General features: G+C 42.3%; 1 protein-coding gene and 1 long non-coding RNA gene across 2 annotated transcripts in view; one reads left to right on the forward strand and one right to left on the reverse strand.

The window, feature by feature from the left end:
* The window catches only part of LOC130282505 (uncharacterized), a 341939-nt gene that overhangs the window by 45868 nt on the left and 269264 nt on the right, over positions 1-26807 (forward strand). The gene's annotated exons all lie outside the window — the stretch shown is intronic.
* RBM20 (RNA binding motif protein 20) overlaps positions 1-26807 on the reverse strand; it is a 334442-nt gene that overhangs the window by 25784 nt on the left and 281851 nt on the right. The window contains exons 8-13 of the mRNA XM_056530784.1: positions 19150-19229; positions 18442-19066; positions 17273-17380; positions 13308-13890; positions 7064-7165; positions 6737-6858 (exon numbers count right to left, since the gene is read on the reverse strand). Coding sequence (XP_056386759.1) covers positions 6737-6858; positions 7064-7165; positions 13308-13890; positions 17273-17380; positions 18442-19066; positions 19150-19229 — 1620 coding nt within the window. The remainder of the gene's footprint in view (positions 1-6736; positions 6859-7063; positions 7166-13307; positions 13891-17272; positions 17381-18441; positions 19067-19149; positions 19230-26807) is intronic.

A 26807-nucleotide genomic window follows, 5' to 3' on the forward strand; every position in this document is an offset into this window, starting at 1 on the left:
TCTGGTGAAAACCAGTAGTGACTTAGAACCGGTCCACTAGTGCGGTCCTCGCCAATCCCTCTCTGGCACAGAGGATCCACTACCTGCCAGCCGGCATCGTGACAGTAGATCCGGCCATGGATCCCGCTGACGTCCCTCTGCCTTATATCTCTGATATCACCACGGTGGTCGCCCAGCAATCCCGACAGATCGCCCATCTAACCCACCAGCTGTCGGAAGTATTCACCATTGTGCAGCAACTTCAGTCGCAACTTCAGCAGCAATCATCTCCTCCGCCAGCTCCTGCACCCCTTCCGCAGCGAGTGGCCACTCCTAGCCTCCGCCTGTCCTTGCCGGACAAATTTAATGGGGACTCTAAGTTTTGCCGTGGCTTCCTTTCGCAATGTTCCCTGCACATGGAGATGATGTCGGACCAGTTTCCTACTGAAAGGTCTAAGGTGGCTTTCGTAGTCAGCCTTCTGTCTGGAAAAGCTCTGTCATGGGCCACACCGCTCTGGGACCGCAATGACCCCGTCACTGCCTCTGTACACTCCTTCTTCTCGGAAATTCGAAGTGTCTTTGAGGAACCTGCCCGAGCCTCTTCTGCTGAGACTGCCCTGCTGAACCTGGTCCAGGGTAATTCTTCCGTTGGCGAGTACGCCATACAATTCCGTACTCTTGCTTCTGAACTTTCCTGGAATAATGAGGCCCTCTGCGCGACCTTTAAAAAAGGCCTATCCAGCAACATTAAAGATGTTCTGGCCGCACGAGAAACTCCTGCTAACCTGCATGAACTCATTCATCTAGCCACGCGCATTGACATGCGTTTTTCTGAGAGACATCAAGAGCTCCGCCAGGAAAAAGACTTAGATCTCTGGACACCTCTCCCACAGTCTCCACTGCAATCTGCGCCTAGGCCTCCCGCCGAGGAAGCCATGCAAGTGGATCGGTCTCGCCTGACCCGGGAGGAGAGGAATCGCCGTAAGGAAGAGAATCTTTGTCTGTACTGTGCCAGTACCGAACATTTTTTGGTGGATTGCCCTATCCGTCCTCCACGTCTGGGAAACGCACGCTCGCACCCAGCTCTCGTGGGTGTGGCGTCTCTTGATGCTAAGTCGGCTTCTCCACGTCTCACGGTGCCTGTACGGATTTCTACTTCAGCCAGCTCTTCCCTCTCAGCCGTGGCCTGCCTGGACTCTGGTGCTTCTGGGAATTTTATTCGGGAGTCCTTGGTGAATAAATTCCGCATTCCGGTGACCCGTCTTGTCAAGCCACTCCACATTTCCGCGGTCAACGGAGCCAATTTGGATTGCACCGTGCGTTACCGCACGGAGCCCCTCCTAATGTGCATCGGACCTCATCACGAGAGAATTGAATTTTTGGTCCTTCCCAATTGCACTTCCGAAATTCTCCTTGGACTACCCTGGCTTCTACACCATTCCCCAACTCTGGACTGGTCCACTGGGGAGATCAAGAGTTGGGGTCCCTCTTGTTCCAAGGACTGCCTTAAACCGGTTCCCAATACTCCCTGCCGTGACCCTGTGGTTCCTCCTGTATCCGGTCCCCCTAAGGTCGTTAGGGACTCTGCCTGCCACAGAAAATGCCTCTCCCCCCCTCCCAGTCCCTTCAGGCAAGCCTCTGTGTCCCCTCATGGCTCCCGTCCTTGTGTCTCCCTGCCCCGTGCCAAGCTTCACCCTCTGCCCTCCCTCCCCATTCCTACTCCTGCTGTACTGCCTGCCATTGAGGAAACCATCCATTCCGTCCCGGTGTCCTCATCCCAGGGGAGGCAGTCACCGGACAAAAAAAAGGGGAGACCTAAGGGGGGGGTACTGTTACGCCTAGCGCTCCGGGTCCCCGCTCCTCCCCGGAGCGCTCACGGCGTCTTTCTCACTGCAGCTCCCCGGTCGGTCCCGCTGACCGGGAGCGCTGCACTGTCTTGGCCGTTGGGGATGCGATTCGCACAGCGGGACGCGCCCGCTCGCGAATCGCATCCCAGGTCACTTACCCGTTCCCGTCCCCTGCTGTCATGTGCTGGCGCGCGCGGCTCCGCTCTCTAGGGCGCGCGCGCGCCAGCTCCCTGAGACTTAAAGGGCCAGTGCACCAATGATTGGTGCCTGGCCCAATTAGTTTAATTGGCTTCCACCTGGTCCCTGACTATATCTGACCTCCTCCCATGCACTCCCTTGCCGGATCTTGTTGCCCTTGTGCCTAGTGAAAGCGTATTGTGTGTCTAAAGCCTGTGTACCAGAACTTCTGCTATCCACCCTGACTACGAACCTTGCCGCCTGCCCCCGACCTTCTGCTACGTCCGACCTTGCTTCTGTCTACTCCCTTGTACCTCGTCTATCATCAGCAGCCAGAGAGGTGACCCGTTGCTAGTGGATACGACCTGGTCACTACCGCCGCAGCAAGACCATCCCGCTTTGCGGCGGGCTCTGGTGAAAACCAGTAGTGACTTAGAACCGGTCCACTAGCGCGGTCCTCGCCAATCCCTCTCTGGCACAGAGGATCCACTACCTGCCAGCCGGCATCGTGACAGCTGTCACTTCAGAACTCTCCAGCTCTTTGTTGACATCCATTTCTAGGGGCTTTTTGATGTGTTTGGGGTCATTGTCCTGCTGGAAGACCCAAGATCTCGGCCGCAAACCCAGCTTCCTGACACTGAGCTGTACAGTGCGACCCAAAATCCGTTGGTAATCCTCAGATTTCATGATGTCTTGTACACATTCAAGGCCCCCAGTGCCAGAGGCAGCAAAACAACCCAAAACATCATTGACCTCCACCATATTTCACTGTAGGTACTGTGTTCTTTTCTTTGTAGGCCTCATTCCATTTTAGGTAAACAGAATGATGTGCTTTACCAAAAAGCTTTATCTTGGTCTCATCTGTCCACAAGATGTTTTCCCAGAAGGATTTTGGCTTAATCAAATTCATTTTGACAAAATGCAGTCTTGCTTTTTTATGTCTCTGTGTCATCAGTGGGGTCCTCCTGGGTCTCCTCCATAGTGGGGTCTCCTGGGTCTCCTGCCATAGCGTTTCATTTAATTTAAATGTCTACGGATAGTTCGCGCTGACACTGATGCTCCCTGAGCCTGCAGGACCGCTTGAAGCTTGAATCATCAATTTTTCCATCCACGCCCAGGGAGATTACCTACAGTGCCATGGGTTGCAAACTTCTTGATAATGTTGCGCACTGTGGACAAAGGCAAATCTAGATCTCTGGAGATGGACTTGTAACCTTGAGATTGTTGATATTTTACCACAATTTTGGTTCTCAAGTCCTCAGACAGTTCTCTTCTCCTCTTTCTGTTGTCCATGCTTAGTGTGGCACACACAGACACACAATGCAAAGACTAAGTGAACTTCTCCCCTTTTTATCTGCTTTCAGGTGTGATTTTTTATATTGCCCACATCTGTTACTTGCCCCAGGTGAGTTTTAACCTCCCTGGCGGTATGATTATGTCTGGAAATTTGTACGAAAAGTGGTACAATTTTTTCCGTTGAAATTTCACATCTCCCCCCGTCACATTCCCCCTCCTTATCACATTCTCCTCCCCTTTGTCACATCCCCCCTTGTCACATCCCCCCTTTGTCACATTCTTCCCCCCTTGTCACATTCCCCCCCTCCATGTCACATTCCCCTCCCCCCTGTCCCATCCCCCCTTGTCACATTCTTCCCCCTTGTCACATTCCCCCCTTATCACATTCCCCCCCCCCTCATCACATCCCCCCCCCCCCCTTATCACATTCCCCCCTCCCCCCGTTTGTGTATTTGCTACGGAACAAGTCCTTTCCCCTTCAGCCAATCACTGGCTTGACAAGTGACACCACTGTGGCCGGTGATTGCCTGAAAAGGGAAAGGTCCTTCAAGATGAATAATGAAGAGAGCAGGGACCGGACCGCACGGAGGGGAACGGCATCTGCAGGGACCGGGACTAGGTGTGCAGAAGGTTTTTTATTTTCCTCCCGGTGGCCTTTTACACTTAGCTCAGTGTTTTTCTACCAGGGTGCCTCCAGCTGTTGTGAAACTACTACTCCCAGCATGCCCAGACAGCCTTTGGCTGTTCTGGCATGCTGAGAGTTGTAGTTTTGCAACAGCTGGAGGCCCCCTGGTAGGGAAACACTGACTTTTAGTATTTTGTCTTTACCTGCTCTGGCCGGCCCCCGCCACGGGAGCTGACCTGAGCAGATAATCGCATGTTTTCCCAGGGGGCTGTATCGCTATATCGCAGAAAGCAAATATCGTGATTCCATTGCTTTTGCGATATATCGTGCAGCCCGGCCGGCAACTCTGCAATTCTACCCCGAGCGTGACTCGGGCTTACCGCTCCTGGCAGGGAAAATTAACCCCGAGTCACGCTCGGGATAACCGCTAAGAAGGTTAAGGAGCATCAGATGCTTGAAACAATATTATTTTTCCACAATTTTGAAAGGGTGCCAATAATTTTGTCCAGACCATTTTTGGAGTTTGGTGACATTATGTCCAATGTGCTTTTTTTCCCATACACACAAAGGGAATAAACACGTGTATAGCAAAACATGTGTTACTGCAATCCTTTTCTGTGAGAAATACTTCATTTTCTAGAAAAATTTCAGGGGTGCCAACATTTACAGCCATGACTGTATGTGCACTGCCTTCCATTCATTTTTAGGACAGCTTTCCTCTAGTCTCAGAATCAGTGGTGGATGGACCCCCATCAATGTATTTAGAATATGTAATGGTGGTTCCCAATTAACACAGTAGGGGTCAGGCAATAATATTACTGTAATCTGTACTTTTTACTCCAGGGATTAAGAAAGACACAGACTCCACAACAGTATGGTCTCCATGAGACAGTCCACACAGTGCTGACGGTGCAGTGATTAGAGGCTTTCATTCACTGCTCCCTTTACACCAGCTGCTTCTGCTTCACTGGCAGACCTCTATGTAAAGTTATCAGCATGGTATTTTGAAATAATTTGCTTACATAGCAGAAATAATGGACTTTATTAAAAGGAGAGATATATTAACTTAGAGCTGTTTTTTTTTTTTGCGGTTTGCGGAACAAATAATTTTTCATGGTAACATTTAACGTACTATGTAATGTACTGAGAAACAATTTAAAATATTTATATATATGTTAGTATATGAGGTGGCAATTTCAATTATGTTTATTTTATGTGATAAATAGAAAAAGTGGGTGTTTTGAATTCAAGTATTTATTTATTTATTTTTCAAAAACTTTGTAAAACTTAAGAAAAATGTTTAGTTTCTCCTTTATCACTTGTGGAACTTCTGATTTGAAGCAATGTAATTTTATCAACCTCCAATTACTTTTTTGTCAATCGGGGGAGCAGGGAGTCCCCCCCCCCCCCCCCCCGTAGCCCCCCTCCCCTGCTGTCTAATTCTTAAGATGCTGTGGTGGCTTAAATGTTGGAATCTTTCTCTGGGCTATACATTAAACAGAGGCCATCAATGTGATGTAAGGAGGGCCTAGATATATGTGTAACCATGCTGTTTGTGTTTATTTGTTTGTTTGTTTGTTTGTTTGTTTTTTCATAGATAGAAGAAATAGTTATAATAAAGGTCTATAAATGTATATAGCCTAAGCAACCAAAATAGTATAACTTCTTATAACTTTTAGTCCGGGTTCACAGGGTAAAGAATGCAAGCATATCTAATTTATACTTACATTTTAAACTGGACAAAATTTGGCTTAAAATACAAGTGTAAATAAAATGTGTGTTTTTTCTATGTTGGGTGAACCTGGCCTTAGGCTGCATTTAGATGTGGTGAATTTGCTGCAGGATTTAAGTGCAAAATCTGCAGCTAATATAGTACAAGACATGTAAATGCATTTTTTAGCTGCAGATTTTAAGGCCTGCTGTGGGTTTTAAAATCTGCACTTAAAGGGGTACTCCGTTGGTAACGTGGTTTTTCCCTCTGCCGGGTGGGGTCCTGGTCGTCCGTGCATGTCTTGTGCTCCCTTTTTGTTCTGTTTGTTGTTATGCTTTCCCTCTCTGTCTTCCTGTTTTGTCCGGCCGGGGAACTGCAGTTCCCAAGAGATCTTGCGGCCGTTATCGTTGCTTTTTTCCCCGCCCTTCCTCGGCCATTAGTCTCTGCCTTTTGTGCTGCTTAGAATATGTTGTTCCGCCCCTTGATCGTCCTTCTGGCGGCATCATTTTGTTTGAACCTTTTCTGTGAAACTTGCTAGCGTCTGATGCCACCCTTCACTGGCCAATAGCTGTCGCTGTACTGCAACCGAACTTTCCTCATTCATCCCTACACTGTTGCGTGCAGTGCAAGTAAGCATCACTCAACATGTAAGGCTCCAGCCAACACACACAGAGACACTGCAAGGGCTGCACCCCTAAAAGGAGTGGCTAAACAACTAGAATGAATATTCAAGAGGAGGGTTTGACCAGAATCGGGGCACGGGGAAAGGCAAGGACAGCGTCATGCACACACACACGTCACGAACACAACATGGCCACAAAAGGAGCAAGAAATGTGGTCACCACCAAAGGAGAACTCGAAAAACTACACAACATCCTGCCAGAATTAAAGGTAAGTTTTGCGCCAAACAGCTAGCGCTAAGCTCCGCAACACCAGGATGTTCAGATAGGACCGAATCACATTGTCCCGAAACTTGCACAGCAGTGGAGTAACCCTTTAACTTTCACAGTCTCTGGTCTAAGATTACTCAGTCCTTTATAATACATTTTTTTGTACTAAAAGATGTCAGTACAATATAGTACAATATACTATATATACTACCTGCAGGTTTTTGTAGTGTACTCTGCTCCGGCAGTGAGATATTTTTGCTGATTCTTCATTGGTGTAGAAGAGGCCACAAAGTTTGCAGTAGAATCCAGTCCTTGGAACCACAAATTCTACACCTATGTACAAGAGTCACATTTGGTAAAAATCAGTGAGCACCGTAAAACCAATTCACACTTTATTCTTTCCACCTTGTTTCTTAACACATTTGGCCACAGTGTTTTAGTTAAACTACTCATATTTAGTTGGTCAAAAATTTATTTTGTATGTAGTAGTACAAATGATTAATACATGGTTGAAAAAACTTAAGTACTTTGTAAATACCTAGTGGTATGCTCAGCTCAGTAAAGACGTCATCCTGCTCCCAGGAAGGCGAAGAATTAATTTCCTTTGTCTCTAATTCTGGAACTTCTGGAGACTTCCCTTCTGTGGAAAACAAAAACCTTATATCAGATACAGAATACATAAATACATCACCATCTGGTGTTCAAACCAACAAGATTAAGTGATTCTGTATTTGCTAATGACAACGTCAGTAAACATATGCCAATAACGAAAATACAGAGATAAGGAGAAGTTTCATTTACCCAAACCTATAGGCTGTCAATGAACTTCAGCTCACAGGTTGCCATATAAAAAAGAGCCTGCATTTCCTAAAGGATTTACAAGGCAAAGGAATGGAATAGATATTCCTGGCAACCCTAAGTGTCATCAGAATGATCTGACTGCTAAAAGGGGGATTCTAATAATAAAAGGGGGATTCTAATAATACAACCGAATGTAAAAAAAATAGCTTTTTACAGAGATTATAATAGGGGTGAATTATACACATGTAACTGTGATGACTAGACTGCAGTGAAATAAATGATATTAATAAGAGAAATGTCACTTGAAATCAGCTGTTCTCTTCAGTCTATCAGTGATGGCAAATGTGAAAAGAATACTGGATTGGAAGAGACACACCTAATGTGTGGTCTGTAAGAGTATTGATTGCACCTAATATAGATTGTGCGTGTTTCATTTCTGTCACGTACAAGTTTGGCCCCTTTCAGACTGTTATCGCTCCCTGTCGAGAACGGACGTTAAAGTCTCTTTTTTTATTTTATTTTTTCTGACTTTAATGCCCGTTCTCATGATGGGGAACAATGGGTAACAACGGGTTCCAGCGGCTCCCATTTACTATTATGGGCTTTACTATTATGGGGGCCACTGGGCGCTGTTATGAATAGTGGGTGAAAAAGACGGCACAAGCAATAATTTTTCTCCCACTATTCTGCCCAGCTCTCCTGACGGCCGTCACACTGCCGTGTACTAACAGCAGTGTGAAAGAAGCCGGAATGTTACATAGTTACATAGTAAGTTCAACCAAGGAATTGAAGGGAAGGGGTATGATGTATATGTACTGCTATAATAATAATAATCTTTATTTCTAAGCATCAGCATATTCCATAACACTTTGTATAGGAATTTGTATGGAATCACCTATACTGACCTATATAAAATTAACATTTTTGTCATGTAAAATTATTTTAGTATTAGAGAAGCTCTGAGACTCTGAGCTCTGAAATGTGTACATAATCTTATTTACGTCCCATTTGGTAGAAAAACTGTACACTCACATATTGAATCATAAGATCACCTTGCACACTGGGCCATAGTTCCACTTTGGGTGCTCTACCATCAACTGGCCATAACATTAAGACAAGTGCACTGAATAACATTTAATATCTTGTGATAATAGCATGGTGTGTGATGTATTAGGTAGCAAGTGAACAGTTACTGAAGTTCATATGTTTAAACTAGGAAAAATTAGCAAACATACGGATCTAAGTAACCTTGTCAAGGGGCAAATTTCAATGGCTAGATGACTGGATCAGATATCTCCTAAATGGTGGGTCATGTTGGATGGTCACAGTATGCAGTAATTAGTACTTACAAAAAGTGCTCCAAAAAATGACTACTAGTTAACTGCCGACATTGATCCCGGGTGCTCAAGACTCATTGATACACATGAGAAGAAATAGCTAGACTATTTGGTCCAATCCCCAGAAAAGCTACCATAGTGCTCATTGTTGGGTGTGACAGGTGTCAAAACACACAATGTATCATAGCATCCTGCTTATGTTACTGTAGAGTCCACATGTTGACCTCTGTCCACCAGCAAAAGTGCCTACACTGGGTATGTGAACATCTAAACTAGAACATATAGTAGGGGTATGATGAATCCCATGTGCTTTACTTAGTGGGGAAGAGGTGGTACCAGGATATCCTATAGGGATGAGACAAGCTGCAGTGTGATGCTCTGGGTAACATTCTGCTAGAAACACTGGATCTTTGCATTTATGTGAATGTTACTGTGAAATATACCACCTACCTAAACACTGTTAAATGCCATTGCAACAGTATTTCCTAATGGCAGTAGCATAATGTGCCTAACCACAAGGCAAACATTTTTTAGGGATAGTTAATAGTTAAAAATGAGTTGGAATAAAGTCATGCAGATCTCAGTCCAATCGAACATATGTGAACTTAAGCAGAAAAAAACATGTTGGATTGATGGAGGCCATGACACCTTTAGTGGTCTTGGGGCACCTACTCAATTTTATAGTATTGCTTGAAAGTTTGTGAACCCTTCAGAATTTTCTGTATTGCTGAATAAATTTGATATGTAACTACATGAAATTTTTACAAAAGCCCTAAAAGTAGTTAAAGCTAACCAAAATCAAACAATTGAGTCAAACATATTATTTTAGAAAACTATCCAATATCACATATCTGTGACAAACATATGGGAACCTGTAAAATTATCATTTAAAGTTGAAATTGCTTTATTTATAGGACAGTTATCTATTACAGTCTGATCTTCACAACACGTTTTTAACCTCCCTGGCGGTATGATTCTGTCTGGAAATGTGTACCAAAAGCGGTACAATTTTTTTTAACTCAATTTCACATCTCCCTCCGCCCATTTCACATCTCCCCCGTCACATTCCCCCTCCCTTGTCACATCCCCCGTCACATTCCCCCTCCCTTGTCACATTCCCCTCTCCCTTGTCACATCCCCCGTCACATTCTCCCCCCTCCTTGTCACATTCTTCCCCCCTTGTCACATTCCCCCCCCTTGTCACATTCTCCCCCTTCATGTTACATTCCCCTCCCCCTGTCACATCCCCCCCCCTTGTCACATCCCCCCTTCATGTCACATTCCCCTCCCCCCCTGTCACATCCCCCCTTCATGTCACATTCCCCTCCCCCCTGTCACATCCCCCCTTCATGTCACATTCCCCTCCCCCCCTGTCACATCCCCCCCCCCTGTCACATTCCCCCCCCCTGTCACATCCTGCAGCAGAATACACTAGGTTTGCCGGGCAGATTTCAAACCTAGTGTATTTGCTGCAGAACAAGCCCTTTCCCCTTCAGCCAATCACAGGCTTTACACCACTGCGGCCTGTGATTGGCTGAAAAGTGAAAGGTCCTAGAAGATGAATAGTGAAGAGAGGACACCCCGGGCTGCACGGAGGGGAACGGCATCTGCAGGGACCGGGACTAGGTGAGCAAAAGGTTTTTTTTATTTTACTACTTCTTCCCTTTACACTTAGCTCAGTGTTTTTCTACCAGGGGGCCTCCAGCTGTTGTGAAACTACTACTCCCAGCATGCCCGGACAGCCTTTGGCTGTTCGGGCATGCTGAGAGTTGTAGTTTTGGAACAGCTGGAGGCCCCCTGGTAGGGAAAGACTGACTTTTAGTATTTTTCTTTACCTGCTCTGGCCGGCCCCCGCAACGGGAGCCGACCAGAGCAGATAATCGCATGTTTTCCCGGGGGCCGTATCGCTATATCGTATTGTTTTGCGATATATCGTGCAGCCCGGCCGGGAACGCTGCAATTCTACCCCGAGCGTGACTCGGGGTTACCGATCCTGGCAGGGAAAATTAACCCCGAGTCACGCTCGGGAATACCGCTCAGGAGGTTAAAAGATTTCTGAGGAGAATTTTTGATGCTCATCAAGATCAAAAAGGTTACAAAACAATTTTAAGTCTCCACTAGTTTACAGACAAATTGTTTACAAATGGAGGAAATTCAAGATCAACAAAGATCATAGCAAGAGTAAGGCATATAATAGTCTGCAAGGTAAAAAAAAAGGAAACCAAGATACAGTGGGGCAAAAAAGTATTTAGTCAGCCACCAATGTGTAAGTTATCCAACTTAAAAAGATGAGAGAGGCCAGTAATTTTCATCATAGGTATGCCTCAACTATGAGAGACAATGAGAAAAAAATCCATAAAATCACATGATTTTTAAAGAATTTATTTGCAAATTATGGTGGAAAATAAGTATTTGGTCACCTACCTACAATCAAGCAAGAATTCTGGTTCTCACAGACCTGTAACTTCTTCTGTAAGAGTCTCCTCTGTCCTCCACCTGTTACCTGTATTAATGGCACCTGTTTGAACTTGTTATCAGTATAAAAGACACCTGTCCACAACCTCAAGCAGTCACACTCCAAACTCCACTATGGCCAAGACCAAAGTGCTGTCGAAGGACACCAGAAACAAAATTATAGACCTGCACCAGGCTGGGAAGACTGAATCTGCAATAGGCAAGCAGCTTGGTGTCAAGAAATCAACTGTGGGAGCATATATTAGAAAATGAATAACATACAAGGCAACTGATAATCTCCCTCGATCTGGGGCTCCACGCAAGATCTCACTCCGTGGTGTCAAAATTATCACAAGAACGGTGAGCAACAATCCCAGAACCACATGGGGGACCTAGTGAATGACCTGCAGAGAGTTTGGGCCAAAGTAACAAAGGCTACCATCAGTAACACACTATGCCGCCAGGGACTCAAATCATGCAGTGCCAGACATGTCCCCCTGCTTAAGCCAGTACATGTTTGGGCCTGTGTGAAATTTGCTAGAGAGCATTTGGATGATCCAGAAGAGTATTCGGAGAATGGCATATGGTCAGATGAAACCAAAGTAGAACTTTTTGGTAAAAACTCAACTCGTCATGTTTGGAGGAGAAAGAATGCTGAGTTGCATCCAAAGAACACCATACCTACTGCGAAGCATGGGAGTGGAAACATCATGCTTTGGGGCAGTTTTTCTGCCAAGGGACCAGGACGACTGATCCGTGTAAAGGAAAGAATGAATGGGGCCGTGTATCGTGAGATTTTGAGTGAAAACCTCCTTCCATCAGCAAGGGCATTGAAGATGAAACGTGGCTGGGTCTTTCAGCATGACAATGATCCCAAACACACCGCCCGGGCAACGAAGGAGTTGCTTTTTAAGAAGCATTTCAAGGTCCTGGAGTGGCCTAGCCAGTCTCCAGATCTCAACCCCATAGAAAACCTTTGGAGGGAGTTGAAAATCCGTGTTGCCCAGCAACAGCCCCAAAACATCATTGCTCCAGAGGAGATCTGCATAGAGGAATGTGCCAAAATACCATCAACAGTGCGTGAAAACCTTGTGAAGACAGAAAACCTTTGACCTCTGTCATTGCCAACAAAGGTATATAACAAAGTATTGAGATTAACTTTTGTTATTGACCAAATACTTAGTTTCCACCATAATTTGCTAATAAATTCTTTAAAATTCAGACAATGTGATTTTATGCATTTTTTTTTCTCATTATGATCGGCATTTGTCACTGTAGGTGTAAGTGAAGCATTTTTTTTGTGTGCTGGTAATGTGTAGGAGCACCAAATTTATTAAATGGTCAGAGAGCAATTTGACACATTTTCTGAAATTTCTCTCTTCACATACACCAAATAGCTAAGTCTGGGCTGGTGTAGTTTTAGAGACTTTTCAGTGGCTTTGTGCCTTTTTGTGCCTTTTCACAAAAAAGGCGCAGTTGATAAAACTCTTCCATATCATGTGTATTGCTAAAATCAGTGGATTGCAACTCAAAATCAGCAGCAATGTGTAAACCAAAAGGTGCAAATAAACCCTGCTTGCGCCTTTTTTGCGCCTTTTTTGCACCTTTTCTAGACACAAAAACAGTCTAAAGACAATGATAAATGTAGGCCTATGTCTCTCATAGTTGAGGTATACCTATGATGAAAATTACAGGCCTCTCTCATCTTTTTAAGAGTTAGAACCTGCACAATTGGTGGCTGACTAAATACTTTTTTGCCCCTCTGTATCCACTAAGCAAGTAAAGGACTTTCTCACATTAACTAATTTAGATTTGTCTACCACCAGTAAGAAGCTGAACAACAATGGTGTGTATACTAGGAATGCAAGTAGAATATGGCTACTCTTCAAATAGAACTTTGCTGCCCATTTGCAGTTTGCGAAAGATCTGGACAAGCTAGCAGGCTATTGGCACAAAGTTTTGTATAACATTGGGAAATTTATCAAAACCTGTGCAAATAAAAAAGTTGACCAGATTGTAGTTTCGCAACATTTGGAGGTCCGCAGACCACTGATGAAGGGACTTGACAGGCAGAGAGTTCACTCGAGTATAAGCCGAGGGGGGGGCGTTTTCGGCACGAAAAATCGTGCTGAAAAACTCGGCTTATACTCGAGTGTATATGGTAAGTTGATCACTCTTATTGTAGCTTACCAGAAATGGAGAGCTCTCTTTCTCTTTTGTTTCGTCTTTCCTCTTGGGTATGTATTTCCACCATAGTCACATTACTGTCTATGGGAGAGTCCATTCTCTTATACAGATCTGAACTGCCTTTATTTACAGATGTTCCAGAAGCTGTAATCCCATCTATATGTTCCTCTGCAGGTTCCTTGATGTGGAGCCTATTAGGACTTTTGTCATTTTCTTCCAATTCATCACACTTATCCTTAGAATTCAAATTTACATGAGGCACATGCGCAACTGGATCACAGCAGCTACTGTCAGGGCTCGTGCTTCCTCTAAGAGATGGGCAGCTGATTTCTGCAGAGGAGCACTCACTCCTGGTTCGTTGACTAAACCGACATTGTATATTCACAGTGTCAATATCAAGCGCACACATCTGGATGCCGTTTTCATTGTCCTTAGGGACAACAGGAACAATTTCTTCAAGCTCTGTAATGTCTGGTTCAACGATAAAATCTTCTTCACCCACTTCATCTACTGTCACAAGTTCCTCCATGTTAGTTGGGTACCAGCTTTCTTCATCCAGTTCACTTCCACTCTCCCAGTCCTGCTCCTGTAGTTGGAGTACATGCACGTGAAGTTATACAATGCTGCCATTTTTAATTACCAAAAGCCATGAAGAGTATGAATGCATGAAAGAACCAAATGATTTAGTTTCAATAAAATTTTATACCCAAATTATTTAGAGCTTTACTGTATATATTGGAATAGTTATACAGTGAATCCCTAAGGGATTCATGTCTATCAACATGAGCCATCCCAATGAACAAGTACCTAAAGTATTGTAAAAGTTAGGTTTAGTTAAGTATAGTATGCCTTGATATATAAGAATTCCCTGCTGTGACATTTGCTGGAATATCATCAGGCTTTGCTGTCTAATAATCTAGTTTTCGGTGCCCTGAAGGAAACTTAGTAGTGCCATAATAGCTACTGTCTGTGCTTACAGGACCAGTTTGTCTGCCCACACAGATATTGATAGCATTAGCTCATGATTAGAAAGCGATAGATCTGGAGTTATTCCCAGGACATTTTTTCGAGCACAAATATCCATTAACCACAATGTATCATGTACCATTTGCTACCTGAAGTAAGTGAAATAAGTGTCACTTTAATGTCTATGACAGGATAAGCACAGAAGAGGGACATATATAGTTATAACTAGTGTAAACTGTGTTGCGTCTGTGTACCATCTGATATATGTCTGACACATGTGCCTTTGAGTTACTATTGCCAAGAAAAGTCAGGCAAAGTAATTTATACCTGGCACAAACATGTAAAAAAAAACTTAGTAAAGCAAAGCTACAAGGCAAGGTCATTGCAGGGCAATTTCCTTACACAACAGCTATGCAATCCAGTGTCAACTATATATCAAATTCGACTGCTACAGATGAAATAACATAGGCCAGGGACACAAGTCAACGGATCATTTTCATCAATGGGTACAGTTCTTTTTTTAGGCTCTAAATGCTTAAGTTCATGCAATACCATCTCTTCATGACGGGTGGGTTAACATGGCAAATTGTTGATTTATTATTAGATTAAAGGTTGCGTTAGTAGCTTTGCTAAAGACTTGTGGGAATACATTAAAAGATCATTTTACCACTTATCTTTTGTTCTATGCATGTTAATAAATACAGCCATGTAAAGGACACTCAATTTAGGAAAAAGAAGAAAATAAAAAATACTAGTAATGTTTGCCATGATATTTGGTTTTTACTTTAAAGGGATATTCCCATTCTAATTTGGATTTCCCGACCCGCTCCAGTCTGTTTGTGGCTGCTGGAGCTTGTGAGGCTACACGATTTGTGCAACTCCCATTAACATCAAAGAAAGTTACTCAAATTGTGTAACTTTCCCACTTCAGCAGCTTTCGAGTTCCTAATCAACTTCAACAGCAACAAAAAGGCCGGAGGAGGTGGGAATATACCTTTATCCCAGTTATACATTAGTGTAATTAATATAGCTGCTTTTCTACATCTTTATTACATCCTAGTCTGACTGTGGGTCTCATGATGTGAACTGACAGCCTACTATTCTTTTACTATTGAACCTCTTCAAGCTTAATCTTTCAACCTTTTATTTACAAAATGTCTGAATATAAAGAGTATCACGAGCGTTAAAGCATTTCATTAACAATTTTATGCAAAACATTTTAAGCAGCTTGAGGAAAGTTATAATTTTTCTTTTCACCCCTTTAACCCCTTAAGGACGCAGGACGTAAATGTACGTCCTGGTGAGGTGGTACTTAACGCACCAGGACGTACATTTACGTCCTAAGCATAACCGCGGGCATCGGAGCGATGCCCGTGTCATGCGCGGCTGATCCCGGCTGCTGATCGCAGCCAGGGACCCGCCGGCAATGGCCGACGCCCGCGATCTCGCGGGCGTCCGCCATTAACCCCTCAGGTGCCGGGATCAATACAGATCCCGGCATCTGCGGCAGTTCGCGATTAAAATGAACGATCGGATCGCCCGCAGCGCTGCTGCGAGGATCCGATCATTCATAACGCCGCACGGAGGTCCCCTCACCTTCCTCCGTGCGGCTCCCGGCGTCTCCTGCTCTGGTCTGTGATCGAGCAGACCAGAGCAGGAGATGACCGATAATACTGATCTGTTCTATGTCCTATACATAGAACAGATCAGTATTAGCAATCATGGTATTGCTATGAATAGTCCCCTATGGGGACTATTCAAATGTAAAAAAAAATGTAAAAAAATGTAAAAGTAAAAGTAAAAAAAAAGTGAAAAATCCCCTCCCCCAATAAAAAAGTAAAACGTCCGTTTTTCCTATTTTACCCCCAAAAAGCGTAAAAAACATTTTTTATAGACATATTTGGTATCGCCGCGTGCGTAAATGTCCGAACTATTAAAATAAAATGTTAATGATCCCGTACGGTGAACGGCGTGAACGGAAAAAAATTTTAAAAGTCCAAAATTCCTACTTTTTTAATACATTTTATTAAAAAAAAAATTATAAAAAATGTATTAAAAGTTTTTTATATGCAAGTGTGGTATCAAAAAAAAGTACAGATCATGGCGCAAAAAATGAGCCCCCATACCGCCGCTTATACGGAAAAATAAAAAAGTTATAGGTCATCAAAATAAAGGGATTATAAACGTACTAATTTGGTTAAAAAGTTTGTGATTTTTTTTAAGCGCAACAATAATATAAAAGTATATAATAATGGGTATCATTTTAATCGTATTGACCCTCAGAATAAAGAACACACGTCATTTTTACCATAAATTGTACGGCGTGAAAACGAAACCTTCCAAAATTAGCAAAATTGCGTTTTTCGTTTTAATTTCCCCACAAAAATAGTGTTTTTTGGTTGCGCCATACATTTTATGATATAATGAGTGATGTCATTACAAAGGACAACTGGTCGCGCAAAAAACAAGCCCTCATACTAGTCTGTGGATGAAAATATAAAAGAGTTATGATTTTTAGAAGGCGAGGAGGAAAAAATGAAAACGTAAAAATTAAATTGTCTGAGTCCTTAAGGCCAAAATGGGCTGAGTCCTTAAGGGGTTAAAGGGGTACTCCAGTGGAAAACACATTTTTTTAAATCAACTGGTGCCAAAAAAGTTAAACAGATTTGAAAATTACTTCTATTTAAAAATCTTTCCAGTACTTATCAGCTGCTGTATGCACCACAGGAAGGATTAAGATTTTTAAATAGAAGTAATTTACAAATCAATTTAACTTTTTGGCACCAGTTACTTAAAAAAAAAAAATTATTCTACTGGAGTACCCCTTTAAGCTGTACAAAAATCTTAGCAAGAATGATCTGAGCTTCATTTTGTGCTGCTTATACAGGTCATCATTTCACTTTCACAGTATAGGAATGCAGAATACCTAAATAGATTTTTCCTTGCTGGACATAAAGATTAAAATATTTGCATATACTATAAATTTATAACTTTGTACTTACTTTATTTTTAGTTGTTGGAGTGATATCGGTTTCTTCCAACTCCAACCTTTTTTCACCTTTGTCCGGCACATAATTATGGTTTATTTCCTTTTTCGTTGTGTCTGTCTGCTAAACCATGCAAGAAGAATGTTATTTACAGTATAACTTAATAGGAGAGAGTCTGACAATTTATGATATGGCAAAGGATATATAATGCTTTGTTCATGTCAAGTTGGAGGTTTCTTTGGGAGCTTCCATTGTAGATTCTGTCAAAAATTCCAGAGAAAATATTGCAGTTTATTCCTATTTTATCTAGTAACCTGAGGAACACCAACTTTCAGAGTGGTGACAAGATTTTAGTGCTCTCAATGCTCTTATTGAACCCCTAATAGACTCCTCTGTGGTGCACAGCTATTTTTTTTTTTCTCCATTTCAGGCAGAGCTGGGTTGTTTGCCAACAGTACACATACAGAGCTTCCTCTCTTACTTCTCTGGCCAATAAAAGCACCTACTCTTCTCTGCTATGCCATGACAAAGCGCTGGAGAAAGAGCACTGGACTGAACAGGCTGGCACTGTGCTGTGGATTATTTACACAGTGCAGTTATAGATGGCATGGGGAGTATGAGAGCCAAAAGGAAAGACACAGCAAGGTCTCCCTAAGAAAAGGGTTACACTAAGGACTGAGCTGCTGTTGGTGCTGCCGACAAGCTAAAGATAGAATGAGGGGGAGACTACACTGCAGCACTGTGGACATACAGCAGTAGGTACACTGGTGTTTGCACAAAAGACAGCTGCTCGGGGTGGTCAGAGATGAGACAGAAGCCTTGATTTTTCTTTCAGGAATAGTAGGGACCATCAAACAGGCAGACAGGCTTTAACTTTTCTATCTCTTTCTTTTTCTTTACTGTAATTTGTTCTAATGTAATAGATTTCCCCTGACAACAGGCTGTGGACAGCAGATTGCAAAAAAAGTGAGACACAGTGGCCAAGATTTTAGAGCTGTTTTTCTGGAGTAAGGAATCATTATTGGTTAATTATGTGTTTTACAAATATGCTAGGAATTACATTGGCTATCAAATTGAGGAAGTTGTTTGACACAACTATTTTTAAATTTTAAGGTGCATCAGTGACTGTATCTTTTTTATTATCTTAAGTTCACCCTAGGATCTTAAATGGAAAACAGACTTACCTGTTCATTTGCCTTGCTTTCTTTAACATCTTCACTTGTTTCATTTATTTTAGTTTTTGTATCCACATTCTTCTGCGTGCTGCCTTCAGTCTCTTTAGTTGTCTTAGACATAGATGTATCCTTTTTGATTGTATCTTCAGTGGGACAATCCTTGTCATCTCTGGACTTGCTGTCTTCTTTCCTTTTATTTTTTCCTGTTGTATCTGGAACCCTTGTTTCAGATTTTAGTTTAGACTCCTTCCTATAGTGTTCCACTTCTCTGCTTTTGTACCTCGATGATGAGTGAGAATTGCTATGTTTGTCCCTGTGTCCTCTAGATGAATCATTTCGCTCATCAGGTTCTTGCTTGTCAGTCTGTCTGCTGTAGTGCCTCCGATCATGTACCCAATGGTCTGTCCTGTCTCTGTCTTCTTCCCCACATTCCCTCCATGTACCATGCTCTCGATCATCCTCCCACCTGCTATATCCTTGGTGATCCCAGGAATCCCTTCCATTTCCCCACTCTGTTCTAGATGTTCCTAATGGACTATGCGTTGAGCTACAAGATGTATAACTTGGAGTGTGCGACCTTGGGGATAAGGAGCGGCTCACAGGACTGCGCGATCTAGGCCTATCATTTCGATATCTGGAAGTAAAAACAAATGTGCCACTACAGACACAGAAAACCAAACTTCAATTTCTTGAACCCTATCTATAGACATTGCTTACCTGTCTGTATCACGAAACAAATCTCTTTCCCTCTGTGAATGTATATCATGGATAATGGCATCAACAGTCTTACCTGGCTTCTACAAAAAAAAAAAAATAATCATATTTAATATCTGGAATTATAGGTGATGATAAATGAATATGTAGTTTATAGTCCTACCTATTTGAGAACTATTACATATGTATGTCTATGAAAAGAAGATAAACCGTGGCACTCAGCAATGCTTTCCATTTTTTTAAATTGTGAATCAGTTTACAAATACATTCTTCAGCAGCATAAAAAGGAAAGTTAGTCCACACAAATGGGCAATGCCCGTATTGCGCTTTGTACACATAGCATAAATTAGCCATCTCCCAATTGTGTCGGCTAATTTTCCTCTGTTTGTCTGCTGAATTGGGGATATTTTTGGCTCAACTGTTGTCCAAAACAGGTAACTAGAATTTTAACTTATAACACATAAATGCACAATTAATAAATCAGGCACCCACATCTCATTTTCCCAGTACAACAGAGGGAGCCATCCTGTCAAAAAGATATTTTAAAATGTTTAAAGGAACAAAATAAAAAAAATCACCAATTACACTGTTATTGTGCAGAACTCAAGAATGTGGTCTGATATGCTTTTGAGTCATAAAAAATAATAATACACGTTAAGAAAATAGACCAAACTAGTTGATAGTGGACAATGTTTTATAAAACTCAGGGGGCCTGCTGTACACCATGGTATACCTTTTTGACAGATTGTCAAATTACTAGGGAATTGAGATGTAGAAATAGCCTTTTAACAATAAGCAAAGTTAGTTGGTATGCTTATAATTCTAATTTTTAAGAATTTTTTCTATTCTGTCGTGGCTGCTATATATAGCAAAAAGTGACTTTTGAATTAGCTGTTTAGCAACAGAACCAATATGGTCACTTTCCCAGCCTGTAGTACTGCAAAAAATATAGTAACTATTGATTGCTGAGAAGATAATCCTTCCAATCAAAAAGAGCACTAGAGAACAGATGGAATGGATCCCACTGCAAACAGAACCATATAAATAGTACTGTAAAAATAATCAAAGAGTAAAAATGTATGCACAGAAGCTTTGATTATACTAGCAGACTTTAGCCCAAATATGCCAACTGATAAATAATGAAAAAATTCCCATGTCACTTAGACACTTTACTATGAGATTAACATGGGGGAAATTGATCATGGGTTTTGTTTGAAAAATGAGTGAAAAGTAGTTTCAGTAGTAGTATTAGTAGTACCTAAAGCATTACCTCAACTGTTTGTATCTCACATGAAAAGTACAGTGTAATTCAGTTACCAGAAGCACATGTTCAGCCTAATCCCTTAGGTCAGGAGAAGTCCAGGTCAGAAGGTTGTGCAGCTGCCACAAACAAGCCCAAGCCCCAGATTTAAATGCTGTGGAATGCACAGCCCTTCCTGGCAAGTTTGGTATAACATAAGCTTAAACACAAGCTAAAAACAGCTTAGTCCTGACTACCATCAGGGGTTAAGGTTTATTTAATGTATATTGCACTTTGGGGTATCAGGTTAAATCTATTCATATAATTCAGCTCACAAGTGATTTACTATTCTCTATATCTGTTCTTAGGTAAAATGTATTGCTCATCAAGTTCTTCAGGACATTAATGTTACAACCTCAATGGTTTGCCTGACGTACAGCACAAATAATGTGGCGGTCATATGGTAGTTTTCCAGATGTATATTACAGTACATAGTTTCATAAAACACAGTTAAAGAACTACAGATATGAGTTAAAAGAAATTGTCAAAAAGGAATTAAAATTACCTCTTTTTCATACTATGACCTAATATAGAAAAATAGGAGACAATATCCAGCTCACCATGCAATCGTCCCTCAATCGGACCGTGCCGTGGCAGGCACAAAAGCAGTGTAGCAGACAAAAGGCATTTGCCCAGCGAGGTAGTAGCGCCAAAATCTTCTTTACTGTATAAAAGCCAAACAGGAATAAAGTGACGCGTTTCAGGTGTCCATCTGCACCCTTAATTGTACAAGTTTACGATTAAGGGTGCAGATGGACACCTGAAGCGCGTCACTTTATTCCTGTTTGCTGGCTTGTATACAATAAAGAAGATTTTGGCGCTACTACCTCGCTGGACAATACCTTTTGTCTGCTATGACCGAATATAGTAGTTTTTCTCCAATAGTTTATAATGTCTGTAAATGCCATAAATAAAATATATCATTTATCTGCTCGTTGAGGATGACATGCTGCTGTTTGAGCAGAGAAAGGCTACTGCCGAAAGGATATGCAAAAATGCTCCATGTTCCTGAATATGCTTGGAGAGTGCTGGGACTTTATTTACACTGTTTCTGGACCTGATCCACCACGTGCTCAACCCCTAAAGGAAGTGCTGACCAACTTATGTACTTGGCAGCCTTTAATTTCTGTCACCATTAAAGTAGTCTAGATCTTTAGAAAATATTTGATTCATGTCTATATTTTTAGTATTAACCAGCTTCTTCTATCATTGTAGTAATCACTGATTGTTTTTGTCATCAGTAGTTTATGGCACAGTGCGTGATTGTCATAATAATAATATGGCTTAATTGTTAATTATCAGAGTAAATAAATTTAAAAAGAGAAAAGAAATTAAAAGTGGTTTAACACATTTTAAGATTTCTTTTTTTAATTTTAATAAATATAATTTTAATATAAACTTATTAGCGTAAAATATACTGTATTAAAAAAAATTAAACACTATGTGTGGACTCTAAACATATTTTCCATTAAAGGGGTACTCCGATGAGAACCTTTTTTCTTTTAAATGAACTGGTGCCAGAAAGTCAAACAGATTTGTAAATTACTTCTATAAAAAAAATCTTAATCCTTCCTGTACTTATTAGCTGCTGAATACTACAGAGGAAATTCTTTTCTTTTTGGAATTCTCTCTGATGACATCACGAGCACAGTGCTCTTTGCTGACGTCATTATAATAATAATAACTCTTTATTTATTTATTGTTGTCCTTAGTGGGATTTGAACCCAAGGCCCCAGCACTGCAAGGCAGCAGTGCTAACCACTGAGCCACCATGCTGCCCTTAGCATACATCTGCTATGCACGTTTGCTAAAATGGACAGAGATGTCAGCAGAGAGCACTGTGCTCGTGATGTCATCAGTGTTCCAAAAAGAAAGGAATTTCCTCTGTAGCATTCAGCAGCTAATAAGTACTGGAAGGATTAAGATTTTTTAATAGAAGTAATTTACAAATATGTTTAACTTTCTGGCACCAGTTGATTTAAAAGAAAAAAGGTTTTCACCGGAGTACCCCTTTAATAATAAGTGAAAGTTTATCTTCAAACATGATTCTCAATTTAATTAAAAATTAAAAACTACAGCAAAACAGCACTTTGAGCACAGTGCAATAAACTGAGTTATAGGCAAAGCTATGCAGATCAGCAGATCACAGCCTCTGTACCTTATAAATTGACATAGCTATATTATATCTATGTCTCTCCAATACTACGCTGACCTCACATAGAATATTATGTAATGTGTTAACAAATCTCCTGCTGAGTTAAAAAAAACTTTCCAGCGCAACTCCTGCTGGGTAAAATAATCAAAACAAGAGAGGTTAAAAGTGTAAAGTTACCTACAATGCTCATACAGAGACACAACATTTCCACGGGCCTGTCTTTTCAGAGATCTCAGTGAGTGCAATGTCATTCATTCCAAGTCTTTCTACTTCTAACCTGTCAGATTTTTCTCAAGTGGTTAATATGTGACAGCAGAGTGGACAATGGTGGCTGCATTTAGTCAAACAGGCCATACACTAAGATACTTGCTGCCCAAAGATGCACTGACAAGTCTCTAATGTAATGTAATTACACAACCTGAATTAAGTATTTAAGTTCTACTGGCTTCTCTTTCTATATGTCCACAGACAAGTAGTTAATTTACTACTAGATTAATTTGCTCGCATGACTAATGGAAAAAAGTACAATAATCTAACATTTTCTGTAAAGTACAACTTAAAGGGGTACAATTTTTTTCAAACCAACTGGTGCCTGAAAGTTAAACAGATTTGCAAATTACTTACCGTATTTTTCGTCCTATAGGACGCATCGGCGTATAAGACACACCCAATTTATAGGTGCAAAATCTAAAAAAATAAAGATTTTGAACCCAATAGTGGTCTTTAACCTGCGGACCTCCAGATGTTGCAAAACTACAACTCCCAGCATGCTGGGAGTTGTAGTTTTGCAACATCTGGAGGTCCGCAGATTGAATACCACTGCATAGGATGTAATACTCACGTGTCCCCGTCACCACTGCCCTGGATGTCGCTCCATCGATGTCGCCGTGTCCCCGTCGCTCCGGAATGTCTTTGCTGCCGGCCGGGTATCCTCGCTCTCCGTCGCCGCCATCACGTTGTTATGCACGCCGACGCACGTACGCGATGACGAGGAAGGAGAGCGCCGGCCATACAGGGGATCCCTGAACGGAGAAGACACCGAGGAGGCAGGTAAGGTCCCTCCCGGTGTCCTGTAAGCACTAACCCGGCTATTCAGTCGGCTGTTCGGGACCGCCGCGGTGAAATCGCGGCGGTCCCGAACAGCCCGACTGAACAGCCGGGTTAGTGTCACTTTCCCTTCAGACGCGGCGGTCAGCTTTGATCGCCGTGTCTGAAGGGTTAATACAGGGCATCACCGCGATCGGTGATGTCCTGTATTAGCCGCGGGTCCCGGCCGTTGATGGCCGCAGGGACCGCCGCGATAGGGGTGTATTCGCCGTATAAGACGCACCGACTTTCCCCCCCCAGTTTTGGGGAAGAAAAAGTGCGTGTTATACGGCGAAAAATACGGTATATAAAAAAAAATGTAATCCTTCCAATTGAAGTTAATGGGTAGCAAAATCAGCTGCACAAAATATGCTGCAAAAATATGCAGCAGATCCTATACGTGTGAATGTACCCTAAAACGGCATCTGGAAAAAAGCATGTGGTTTTACTATGATTTTCCTTAGTTTTGAAATGTGATAAACAACCACATGTTTTTTCCAGGTGACATTTAAAATAAATTCCCGTTTTTTTTTTCCAACTGAACTGTATGATTAAATTTATTCCCTTTACTCCTAAATTAAGTTGTTTTGCAGGTCTTTACAAGGGTACATGGTGGATGCATTGCCAATTTAAAGGAGTAGTCCAGTGGTGAACAACTTATCCCCTATCCTAAGGATAGGGGATAAGTTGCAGATCGCGGGGGGTCCGACCGCTGGGGCCCCCCGCGATCTCCTGTACAGGGTCCTGACAGCCCGCAGGAAGGGGGTGCGTCGACCTCCGCACGAAGCGGCGGCCGACATGCCCCCTCAATACAACTCTATGGCAGAGCTGGAGCGCAGCCTTCGGCAATCTCCGGCTCTGCCATAGCGATGTATTGAGGGGGTGTGAGGTGGTCGACACGCGCTTCGTGAGGTGGTCGACACGCGCAATCCGGCCGGAGAGCCTGGCCCCCCGTACAGAGAGATCACGGGGGGCCCCATCGGTCAGACTCCCCGCGATCTCATGGATAGGGGCTAAGTTTTTCACCACTGGACTACCCCTTTAAAGGAGTATTCCAGGATTTTTTTTTTTATTTGACTATGCTACAGGGGCTGTAAAGTTAGCGTAGTTCATTATATAGTGTCTGTACCTGTGTGTGATGGTGGTCTCGCAATTCTTATGTGATCTTTGCCCCGAAGTTAATTTTTTCACAGCATACAAAATCCAGGTTGTAGTGCGGCCCGAGACATGTCCTGCTTCAATGGATGGAGCGACCACTGGGTGGGGTGGGAGGGATGAGATCATTCTACAGGGAATTTTAAGAAAAGAAGGATCCAGCTCAGCCCAAGATGAATGGGGAAGATGTGCTTTATTTAGACACAGCTACATGAAACACGGGTTACAGGTCGCAGGAAGTGAAGCGTTTTGGCCAGGTACTGGCCTTGTGTATGAGTAAGGCCAGTACTTGGCCGAAACACGTAATTTCCTGCCACCTGTAACCCGTGTTCCATGTAGCTGTGTCTAAATAAAGCACATCTTCACCATTCATCTTGGGCTGAGCTGGATCCTTCTTTTCTTGCAATTATCTGCTCAGTGCAGGCCGGCATTAGGGGTGAAATGATAGAACTTTGCTATTTCTACAGGGAATTTTAGCTTTGTAACAGCTGGAGGCACCCTGGTTAGTAAACACTGGTCTATTCCATTGAAGGCAGTACAGGTGTTTTTCAGTGGGTAGGGTGGCTGATGTGTGGGAGGAAGAAAAATGACCTTACGCTTACACACAAGTAATTATGGGATTTATAGTTGGAGAGAGGCAACTCCAACAGGAAATACCCAGTTCACAAAAAGATAGCCAGCGTTATGGTAATTTCACACAACATAGCCATTTAGCCCCAAGACAAGCACAGATTCTTCCTAAGCATTTCCATTACTGTCTGGAAGGTATGTAGTATAATCATCTTCTTGTGGATAACCCCCTCATAAGGACCCATGACGTACCGGTACGTCATGAGTCCGCTCCCGTTCTATAACGCGGGGCCATGGCCTCTAACAACGGCCGGGACCCGTGGCTAAAAGCGTGCAGCACTGATCGCGGTTCTGCGTGCTATTAACCCTTTAGTGAAACTAAACTAATGCCGGTTAGCTCAGGGGGCTGTTCGGGGTCGCTGCTGTGAAATCGTGGCATCCCGAACAGCTGTAGAACAAGAGGAGGGTCCCCTTACCTGCCTCCTGGTTCTGATCGCTGAATGACTGCTCAGTGCCTGAGATCCAGGCATGAGTGGTCAAGCGGCAGAATCATCGATCAATGGTTTCCTATGAGAAACCATTGATCAATGTAAAAGATCAGTGTGTGCAGTGTTATAGGTCCCTATGGGAGCTATAACATTGTAAAATAAAAAGTGGAAAAAAAATGAATAAAGATCATTTAACCCCTTCCCTAATAAAAGTGTAAATAAAAATAAAATTAAACATATGTGGTATCGCCGCATGCGGAAATGTCAGAATTATAAAAATATATCATTAAATTAACCGTATGGTCAATGGCGTACACGCGAAAAAAATTCCAAAGTCCAAAATAGTGTATTTTTGGTCACTTTTTATATCATGAAAAAATGTATAAAAAAGCGATCAATAAGTCCGATCAATACAAAAATGGTATCGCTAAAAACTTCAGATCACGGCGCAAAAAATGAGCCCTCATACAGTCCCATATGCGGGGAAAAAAAAAGTTATAGGGGTCAGAATATGACCGTTTTAAATGTATACATTTTCCTGCATGTAGTTATGATTTCTTTCAGAAGTACAACAAAATCAAAATTACATAAGTAGGGTATCATTTTAATCGTATGGACCTACAGGATAAAGATAAGGTGTCATTTATACCGAAAAATGTACTGTGTAAAAATGAAAGCCCCCAAAAATTACAAAATGGCGTTTTTCTTCAATTTTGTCGCACAAATATTTTTTTCACGTTTCGCCGTAGATTTTTGGGTAAAATGACTGATGTCATTACAAAGTAGAAAAAAATCACAAGTCTTTCAATTTTGCACCTAAAAATATGTATTATGGCGTATTTTTTGTGCCACCAATTCTACTTTGTAATGACATCAGTCATTGTATCCAAATATCTACGGCGAAACG

Source organism: Hyla sarda, chromosome 7 (genome assembly GCF_029499605.1).
Source record: "Hyla sarda isolate aHylSar1 chromosome 7, aHylSar1.hap1, whole genome shotgun sequence".
Taxonomy (NCBI): Eukaryota; Metazoa; Chordata; class Amphibia; order Anura; family Hylidae; genus Hyla; species Hyla sarda.